General features: G+C 40.8%; 1 protein-coding gene across 1 annotated transcript; it reads right to left on the reverse strand.

Moving 5' to 3' along the window:
- Positions 1-454: 454 nt before the first annotated feature.
- Positions 455-6,944, reverse strand: LLPH (LLP homolog, long-term synaptic facilitation factor). The gene is made up of 3 exons (XM_079773496.1): positions 6,847-6,944; positions 4,830-5,041; positions 455-2,640 (listed from the first exon to the last, which is right to left on the reverse strand). Exons 2-3 carry the CDS (start codon positions 5,032-5,034, stop codon positions 2,462-2,464), a joined length of 384 nt encoding a protein of 127 aa, XP_079629622.1. The 5' UTR covers positions 5,035-5,041; positions 6,847-6,944; the 3' UTR covers positions 455-2,461.
- Positions 6,945-11,024: the final 4,080 nt, after the last annotated feature.

The following is an 11,024-nucleotide window of genomic DNA, read 5'->3' on the forward strand; positions in this document are numbered from 1 at the left end:
TAAATTGAGAAAAGTCTATTATGTAAAATAATTTTTAAGATTTTACTGGCATTCAGTTTTATAGATTCAAAACTCCTAAAAGATTTGGGTCATGTCCTATTTATCGTTATACTAGAGGTCTGGTGCACGAAATTTGTGCACTGGGGGGGTGGGGGGGAGGGAGTGTCCCTCAGCCCAGACTGTACCCTCTCCAATCTGGGACACCTCAGACATCCCCCTCACAATCCGGGACTGCTGGCTCCCAACCGCTCACCTGCCTGCCTGCCTGATTGCCCCTAACCACTCTCCTGCCAGCCTGATCAACACCTAACTGCTCTCCTGCCGGCCTGATTGCCCCTAACTGCCCTCCCCTGCTGGCCTGGTTGCCCCTGCCATCCCCTGCAGGCCCAGTTGCCCCCAACTGCCCTCCCTCCCCTGCCAGCCTGGTCCCCCCCAACTGCCCTCCCCTGCTGGCCTGGTCGCCCACAATTGCCCTCCCCTGCCAGCCATCTTATGGTGGCCATTTGTGCGAGGGTATTGATGGTGAATTTGCATTATTACCTCTTTATTATATAGGATTGTATCCCAACCTAGCAGTTTGCCTGGCATAAAATTTGTCTCCTGATGACTAAGTGACTTTATTCTAATAGATTTCACTTTTAATTTAGTTTTCTTCTGAAGTTAACAGCCTCTTCTGAGTAGACATCCATAAAGGCAGACACCTTGTATTGTTCCCTGTGCCCCTAGCACCTGGAAAAGACGCTGGCACACAGTAGGCACTCAAATATTTGTTGTTCCAGTGAATATATGGTGATGGTTAATATATTTACAGTGAAATTTCAGAGGGAACGCTAAGTTTATTTTATTTTATTTTTTGTTAAACTTCACCCAAGGATATTTTTTCTATTGCTTTTCAAAGAGCGTGGAAAGGAGGTAGAGGGGGGAAGAGACAGAGAGAGAGAAAGAAACATCGATGTGAGAAACACATTGACTGGTTGCCTCCCACATGCACCCTGACTGGCCAGGGCTGGGGAAATGCTAAGTTTAAATGGCTTAACTAAAAGTAAACTTAGCCCTGGCCAATGTTGGTCAGTGGTTAGAGCATGGGCCTGTGCACCAAAGGGTTATGGGTTTGATTCCAGTCATGGGCATATACCTTGGTTGCAGGTTCAATCCCCGTGTGGGAGGCAACCAATGGATGTGTCTCTCACATCAATGTTTCTTTCTCTCTCCCACCTCCCTCCCTTCCACTCTCTCTAAAAATCAATAGAAAAAATATCCTGGGGTGAGGATTAACACAACTAAAAATAAAAAATAAAAGTAAACTTAAATAAGAGTGAAATTAGTAAACTGTAGCAAGACAGAGCCAACAAAAATTATTTCATTATACAAACATTTCCAACAGTATATTCTATTCTTCTGAATACTAGTTTCAACAAGTCAAAGCTAAACAAGTTTCTTTTTCGCTAGATATCTACAAAATAATGCTGAGCAAATACTTTCCATATATATTCAAGCATGTAGCACTTCCCAAACTGATGTGACTACAAAATGTATTTTTTCACCACACATCTGGAAAAATAGATTCTAAGAAATATACTCTTGGAAATGTTGCATTATATTAGGCTACATAATATAAAAACTGATAAACATTAAGCTAGTTTCCAGGATATTCTAATCTCCTTAAAAGATGGGTCATACTGCCGAAACCGGTTTGGCTCAGTGGATAGAGCATCTGCCTGCAGACTGAAAGGTCCCAGGTTTGATTCCGGTCAAGGGCATGTACCTTGGTTGCGGGCACATCCCCAGTAGGGGGTGTGCAAAGAGGCAGCTGGTCGATGTTTCCCTCTCATCGATGTTTCTAACTTTCTATCCTTCTCTCTTCCTCACTGTAATAAATCAATAAAATATATTTAAAAAAAAAAAAAGATGGGTCATACTAACTAGTACATGTTAATAGTCTATCTAAAAATTTAAAAAAAGAATCTGGACTTCTCCACTACCAGACTATCTTAAGGATACATGAAAGAAAAGATATTCACGATCTAAACAATATACCTTTCATTATGAATTATACAAATTCAAAACTCCAAACAAATACTTCTTGTAAGATTCACTGACATTACATTTTAAAATAACACTATATAATTTGTCTTCTTTAATCTGAGTTAGTATAATATCACTTATCTTTACTAATACCAAAAACCACAATCACATTAATATTTGATAGAATCTTGATGTCTGATAATCCAATCCCTGTATATCAGATAGCATCCAATTAAAATATAAGTATAGCTTTCATTCATCGAAGGAAATATTTTATTCAAATTCCTAAAACAAATTTGAGATGTTATGTTGGGTTTGAAGAAAAAGGCCCAGTTAAAAAATGGAAACAAGGTTTTCATCTGATACAAGCTGAAATAGGTGTGTACATTCTAATCGAAGGTCTGTCCCATGGGGCACTTTTCAAGTTTTCAAAAGTCTACCAGGCCAAACCCTTAGCTGCCTTCACTGCTTTTGCTTTGCTTTTCCCCTTTCCTTTTTCTCGCTTTGCCTTCAGCCTTTTTCTTTGCCTCTGGTTCATCCATATGGGGTACTGTCCATGCTGGTCTAGAAGACTCTTTTTATTTCTCTTAATGTCAGTCTCCATTTTCATGTCATCTGAATAAAAAAATGGGAAAGCTATTAATACTCACGAATGAAAAATCAACCCTGCATAAAAGCATTTTAATGCAGTGAGAATATCAATAGTGAAAGTGGTCTGAAACTACAAAAGAAAACACAAATCCCTCATTTGACTAACGCTAAAATCCCTAACAACACTTTCAACGGAGTCACATACATGCTGCCAAGTGTTCCTACTACTGTGAAAGACAAGTATTTGGGAGGAAAGAGACATCACTTTTTTAGTCACTAAAAAACTTTCTAAAGAATGTTGTCATGACTGTCCTTCTTTAGAATAGTAATGGTTAAACAGGAACCATTTAGGATGTATGAATTTGAGTTACTGCGTTAGGAGTAAGTATATGGTTCTGAGTGAGTTACAAGAACATTTCTTAAATTAAGTGCCTTCTTGAGCTAAATAAGACAGCTGACCCACACTTCTAATGGACAGGCCTCAGAAGTAAATGAGCTGATTCGGAATGAATGGCCACTTCTAATGCTGTGAAGTAGGAAGAGGAGTAGCAGTAAGCAGCAGGCTTTCGATGACAGAAATGGAGAGAAAATAGAGAATGACTGGATATATCTCAGCGCTACCACACTTTTCTATCCAGGTAACACGCAGAAATCCAGCTCTACTAACAGAAGACTTAGCAGGAAGCTCAGTGCAACCATGCTGAGGTACACCCACCATCAACCTTACTTATTGTGAAGGACATGCCCAGAATGGCCCTCCCTGGGAACTGACCAAGGTATACAAGGTCTTCCATGATTTCTACCACCTGACATTCACTTATCTGGTTTACTTTCTTCCGTCTCTAAAACAATGGCAAGTCTACTAGAATAGAGACCTTTTCTCTAATATTCATTGTTTCCATAGTGCCTGGAATAACTAGTTGATGAATGATTATTTTAGGTGCTATTCTACATCTAGGGACATAGAGGTCCAAATAACCTCCCTGCACTCATGGAGTTTACAATGTTCTTTTGAGAGGAGAATAACAGAGCAAACTTCAGCCTGTGGTAAGCAGTTTTTTAAAGTGAGGTTCTGTACCTCTCTCTACCAGAATCAGATTTAGTAAGACATGGTGGACTCTGGTAAGCACATGAAAAGACAATGTGGTGTTTTAAGCATGAAAACTTTTTTTATATTCTAAAAAGATCACACTGATTGATAGGCTGAAATGAATCAGAAGGGAACAAGAGCTGAAGAGAGAAGTAAAAAGACTACTATCATAATTCAGTCGAGAGATAGTGATCATTTAAAGTGAAAGCATAAATGAGAAGAATGAATAGGTTCCTGTTGTGTTTTGAAGATACTCAAGATGTGCTAATTGTTTAGATGTGGGAGAAAAAGGAAAGAGGGATCCAGGGTAACTATGAGGTTTGTGGCTTAAGAAATTAAGTGGGTAGACGAAGGAGTGGAAGGGGAAACATGAACTTGAAAGCAGAGATGAGGAACCATACTGAAAACAGGTAGATTACTAAATAGGGAGACATTGTGAAGAATGGGAAAGGAAATTTCTAGGATTAGAAAGTTAAAGAATGCTGTTCTTTTCCTTGACCACTGTACACCACATAAATACACTTCTATTTTGACCCTAGGTATTGTGAGTGCTTAATTTAATTTGTTGTCAAAGTAGTATATTAACCATGTGAAAACCAATGAGTCTTTCCCTGTATCAAAACTATAATATACAGCCTCCAATTTTAGACTATGATTAAGACAGAGGTCTCTAAAAACTGTCAAAATCAAATACAGGGAAACTTTATGAATTTTCAGGATAATATAAGTGCAGAGGACTCTTAGAATGGGAACTAGTTCTTGCAAAGGGTAAAATGAAGAAAGATCTCCTTTTGTCCTGCCTCGTCCCTGACTGAATTGTGTACCTTCCAATGAGGATGTCTAGGTTTGCCTACGCCTATAGCACTGTCTATTTCTGAGACATCTGGGTTATTGTATAAACATCAAAGGCCAAAGGCCCACTCTGCATATCCCCAAATGTGCCTATTCATATGAACTGGCTATAAAATAGTTTAGCATAGAATCTCTAGCAGCACTATAAACCTTCAAAGAATAATGTGGGCATGGCAGGTGTGTAGCGATGCATGTATGGGAGTGAATGGAAGACAGGAAAAAAGGAAAAAAGAAAAAAAGAAAACTGACAGAATTTTTTTTGTTAACTCACCTTTGTCATCTTTCACCACACACTGGGTTTTCTCTTCAGAATGTTTGGGGACCACCACAGTTGCTATCTCATGAACATCTTTCATTAAAACATCAGTATCTACTTTAAGAATACTTTTAAGTCTGCTAAGCTCCTTTGGGGCATTCTTTTTTCTCTTTTCAGCACGCATCTTCCTTTTCCACTTACTCCGTAAACTTTTAGCCATATTTTATCTGGAAAGTGAACAAAAGATACATATTAAAAAAGTAAATATGTACCATCAAAAAGGGGAAAATGCTGGGAAAACCAAATCAAAAGGTATCTCTATAAAACATAAACAAATGGAAGGTAAAACTCTTTACTCTGTTCATGATTTATGATGGCTTAATGTGCAACTTATGTGAGGATCAACATGGCCATTTACAGCCATTAAATAATTAAGAACACCAAATCAAACTCCCCTTGGTCACTAGCTATAAGGCAAGCCAATTCTGAAAGTTCCCAGAGTTTCCATACAAGATGCAAAAATTTAATTTCCCCCAAAATGCAAAGAGCATCATCACCTTACATTTAGGCAACAACTTACAAATCACAAAAAGCTTTTATAAATATCTCTTTTAACTGAATTCTGATTTCACTCAATCCTACAGGACACCCACCCAAGTCGTCACTATCCACCCCTTAAAGTCAATCTAGCTATCTTAAAGTCCAATTCCACTGTTGCTTTCTCTCCATCCCTTATTCCCAGCCCTAAATCGTCCACAAGGTGGTTAGTGAGCTTTAAAAAACTTAGAGCAGCCCTGGCCAGTGTGGCTCAAATAGCTGGAGCACCATCCCGTATACCAAAAGGTGGTGGGTTCGAGTCCCAGTCAGGGCACATATCCAGGTTTTGGATTTGATCCCTTGTTGGGGTGTGTGCAGGAGGCAACCAATCGAAGTTTCTCTCACATTGATGTTACTCTCCTCCACCCCTTCCTCTCTAAAATGAACTAAAAATAAAATTAAAAACACACACAACTTAGAGCACATGATTGCCTTTCCTTAATGACTTTCTACCTCCTATCTTCAAGATCTACAAGGTTATTTGTGACCTGACTCCTGCTTCCTTCAACTCTCTCTCCTCATGTTCCATTTCACCCCCAATTGCATCTGAAAAAAGCCCAATTGGTGACAATGCAGGGACAGTGGGGATGTGATGAGAGGTGTGAAGGAAATGATTATAAAGAGTTTTTAAGGATAGTTTTGAGAGTGATTTATAACATCATCTTAATTGTGCTGGATTTATATTTGCATATACTTATCAAAGGTTATATTACACACTTTAAACATATGAAGTTTATTGTGTTAATTATACATCCATAATGCAGTTTTATAAATCATTATGACATGGTTTGGGTGGGAAAAAGTCCAAACTATGTCCACATCAGTACCTTTACATGTGCTTTCCTGTACCTGAAAACTGATCTTCTCAAGACTTGCTCCTTCACTTCATTACCTGAGAAAGGACTTCTCTGACCCTGTTCGCTCCCCTCCTTGTATCTTCTGTATCATCCTTTTCCTTCCTTTTTAAGATGGGTTACAGTCTGAAATTGAGTTTATTTTCTGTCACCCCCGATGGACTGTGAACTCCCTTAGGCAGGGACTAAGTAGGTCTTTTTCACCGTTGGATCCCCCAATACATAACTCTTTGCACATAGACTTGTTGAATTAATGACTCGTGGGGTAACATGTCTTTGGATGCCAGCAATCACAAACTCAGGCTTTTACCTTGTGAATAACAACCCAAAACCTGTATGCAGCGGGGATAGAAGGATTTCGTTAAACAGTCTTGAGGGCCGAGGTTAACCCGAGGGAGACTGAACGACGAAGGACTCCAGCTCGCCCAGAACACCGAGATGCCCGAGGGCCGCCGAGACGAGAGGCCCCTGCCCTCAAGAGCGGCTTGCATCTCAGCTTGCCCAGAGACGGACGAGACTGCAGGCGCGTTTCTCTACGAGAGGCAGAATGGAGCCCCACGCCCCACTGGACACCCACTTACCTCCACAGGTTCACCACTTACAGCCCACACGCTCAAGACGACCGGAAGCTCAGCACTTCCGCCTTCCGGGCCGCCGCTCCACACCGCCCCGCCCCCTGGCGCGTTGCACCCTGGGAGCCGAATGTCCAGGAACGCCTCCAGAGGCGGGGTCTTCTGAAGTTGAACGCTGACGCGCTTCCGGCGCTTGGTGGCCTGCAGGCCTCGGAGCCCGGCTCCTCCCCAACAGTTCCGAAGCGGAAGTTGAGGAATGCGGAAGCGTCCGGGTCGAGGTTGGAGCGCCTGGCAGGCCGGCTTCCCGAGCACGCACGGCGGCGGCCGTCTGACATTTTAGCCCAACGAGTGAAGTTGACCAGCGGACTCTGCCGCCAGGTACGGAGCTCAGATCGACCTTTAGCTCTCACGTTCACACAGTACTAATGGATTCCCTTACCCCGAATCCTCCTCCCTCGGACACAGGCTATAATGTGGTAAAGGCCTAGGGTAGGGGGCGGGGACGGGCTAGAAGGGGTCGATGGGGGGAAAAGGGGGACTTAGGTAATACTTTCAACAAAAAAAGATTTTTTAAAAATTAGCCTGCTGTATTTGATCAAACATTTCATTAGTTCACCCCTAATGCCTTGGCAGGGACAGACCAAATGACTTCGCCGGCCGGACGTTTCCCACCCTGTATGAGAACTTAGCCACTTCTTCCAAAAATAAGTGTTTGTACTGCATTTTAAATTAGAGGAAGCTCACTTTGACGTCCAGATTGATTGCATATTGCTTAATATTCCAGGCCAAAGCTTTTAAATAGACATTTGGCACAAGAAAAGAGAAAAAAGCAAACTTATGGAAATGTCTTGGTGTTAAATATATGCCATAATTCAGCATTACTAATGCTTAAAAAAACTGAATTTTAACCTAAGTTCCTCACCGGTTTGTATAAAAGCAGTTCTAACAGAATAGTTAAGTGGCCTTGGTATATTTAAAAATCCCTAATTCATTCCTTCACTCATACATTTGAGTGTGTACTCTGTGATGAGCACTATGCTGGGTATACCAAGATGATGGAAACCAAACTACAGACTTCAGGAAACTTCAACCCCTGATGGAAGGACAAGGCTTAAGGGGTCAAATTGGACATTGCTTCTCTCTCCCTCAGAGGTGGAGGATTCTATGGGACTGGAGGCACAGTGGGTAGCACTGCATACCTGACAGGAAGTGGGCTGTTTCTCCATCTGAAAGGCATACTGCACTATGGACACCAGCCAGTCCCATCCTGCACCACCCTTCTCCCCTCCCAACTACCCCCCCCCCCCCCCAGTCAGGCCTCTGTGGTGGAACCCCTGATCTGCATCATCACTTAGTAAAATAGGAAGACTTCTGGGACTCAGATGGTGACTCCATGTTGTCCAGGCCCTAGATGATGGGAACTTAAAGACAAAGCCTACACAAAGATGAAAGGAACAAGTAAAAAGAACCTAAGTTCCCAGCTGCTCCCTAAAGGCCCACAGCTGGCTGCTGACACCACTAATGCCCACAGTGCATCAAGTGGATTGAAGCCAGGTGTGAGAAAAGTAATGCAGGCCAGTTAGATAGGGTCTGCTGCACCTCTTTCCTCAAATTACACTCCATCAGAACGGTTCTCAGATACTGCTCCTACCTCTCTGACTGCGTTTTGTACCTTACACATGGAGTTAGTTGCCTGTCACTCTGAGTCCCACTAATTCCACTTTTTTAGTATTTCTGGAGTCTGTATTTTCACCTTTACTTGATATAAAAAAAATTGAAGTTGCACGTGCCCTTTTATCCAGTAATTCTGCGTCCAGGTATATTCTTTACCTGGACAAACTCTCTTATCTGTGCATGCTGCTAAACATACAGGGACGTACAGAGCAGGGCTGACTGTGATGGTAAAAAAGGAGGAACCATATAAAATTCAATGACAGAAGAATGTATGAATAACTATGGTTCATTTATAAACTATAATACTCTACACCAATGGTCGGCAAACTGTGGCTCGTGAGCCACATGCGGCTCTTTGGCCCCTTGAGTGTGGCTCTTCCACAAAATACCACGGCCTGGGCGAGTCTATTTTGAAGAAGTGGCGTTAGAAGAAGTTTAGAAAATTTGGCTCTCAAAAGAAATTTCAATCGTTGTACTGTTGATATTTGGCTCTGTTGACTAATGAGTTTGACGACCACTGCTCTACACCAATGGTTTTCAAACTTCTGGGTGTAGTGATTTTTGTACACTCTAAAAAATTACAGTATCTGTCATACCAAAAATTAAAACAATTTTTGGAAAATTTCTTACCATTTTTAAAAGATAAATTATTTACATGTCTACGTTTTATCTTAAAAAATGTATTTCCCAAAACAAAAAAGTAATTTACTGATAACAGTGGCATTGTTTTACATTTTTTTAAAAATGGTTTAGCCTGGCTGGTGTGGCTCAGTGGTTCAACATTGACCTACGAACCAGGTCGCAGTTCAATTCCCTGTCAGGCAGCCAATTGATGTTTCTCTGGTGTTGTGGGCTCCATCCCCAGTAGGGGGCATGCAGGAGGCAGCCTATCATTGATTCTCATCATGATGTTTCTATCTCCCTCTCCCTCTCCCCTTCCCCCCCTCTGAAATAAATAAAAATATATATCTTTAAATTTTTGTATTGATTTGATTAACTTTTAGAGAAACATTTTGTGTTCCATTTATTTATGCATTCATTGGTTGCTTCTTGTATGTGCCCTGGAGTCCCCTAATAATCTCTTAGTTTATATGCCTTATCTATCTCATTTAATCTTTATAACCGCCCAATAAGGTAGGTGTTATTATTATACCCATTATAAAAATGATGCAAAAGACCTAAATAAGGAAGGACAATACCTTGCCAAAGGCCACATAATCAGTTGGTTGCATAGCAATGATTCTAATATAGATGCTCTTAACCACTAGGCTGTGTTAAACTTAAGAATCAGGCAGTTGCATATTTAACAATTAATTGAAAATGATGAAGTCAAATTTACAACTAAAACAGGAAGCTAAATTCATACTACTAATTTATTTATTTAAAAATATGTTTTATTAATTTTTTTAGAGAGAGAAACATCAATCGTCTGCCTCCTGCACGCCCCCTACTGGGGATCAAACCCACAACCCAGGCAAGTGCCCTGACCAGGAATCAAACCAGTGACCTCTTGATGCATACAATGATGCTCTATCCACTGAGCCACATGGGCTGGGCCATACTACTAATTTATTTCAACTTGATAACTGGGGAAAAAATTATACTTAGTGAAAGTTATGAGCTGAGTTGTATCTGCCCCAAATTCATATGTTGAAGTCTGTCTTAGTCTATTTGCACTGCCATAACAAAATACTAGTGAATTTATACTAGGTAATTTATAAATAACTGAAATTTATCTCTCACAGTTCTGGAGGCTGGAAAGTCCAAGATCAAGGTGCCGGCAGATTTGATGTCTAGTAAAGGCCCTCTTCCTGGTTCAGACTATGTCTTTTCACTGTAACCTCACATGGGAGAATGGGTGAGAGATCTCTACAGGGTCTCTCTTAAGAGTAGGAATCTCATTCATGAGAGCTCCACCCTCATGACCTAATCACACCCCCAAAGCTACCTCTGAAACCATCACACTGGGCATTAGGTTGTGGGACACAAACATTCAGATCAGACCACTGCAAAGTCCTAATCCTTGTTAGTATCTCAGAATGTGACTATATTTGGAGATAGGGTCCAAAAGGGATAATTAAGGTAAAATGAGATCACTAGGGTCCCCTAATCCAATATGACTGGTGTTCTTATAAGAAGAAGGAATTTGGACACAGACAAGTATAGTGAAAAGACCATGTGAGAACACAGGGAGAATATGACTATAAGCCAAAAGCGAGGCCTCAGAGAAACAAGTCCCACCAACACCTTGATCTTGGACTTCTAGCCTTCAGAACTGTAAGAAAATACATTTCTGATTAAGCTACTCAGTCTGTAGTACTTTGTTATGGCAGCCCAATAAAGTATCAGAGTGAGGAAATTTGCCAAAGTTTCACTGGTCACTAGTTTACTGTTATAATTTTAAAATGAAACCTGCACTTAAAAAGAAATGTCAAATTTTATGTCACAATATCTAACCTTCAAGCAGACTTCACCCTCAGTTTTAATACATTTTATGATGAAATGTCATTAAC

The sequence above is a fragment of the Cnephaeus nilssonii genome (assembly GCF_951640355.1).
Source record: "Cnephaeus nilssonii genome assembly, chromosome: 6".
In the NCBI taxonomy this organism is placed as follows: domain Eukaryota; kingdom Metazoa; phylum Chordata; class Mammalia; order Chiroptera; family Vespertilionidae; genus Cnephaeus; species Cnephaeus nilssonii.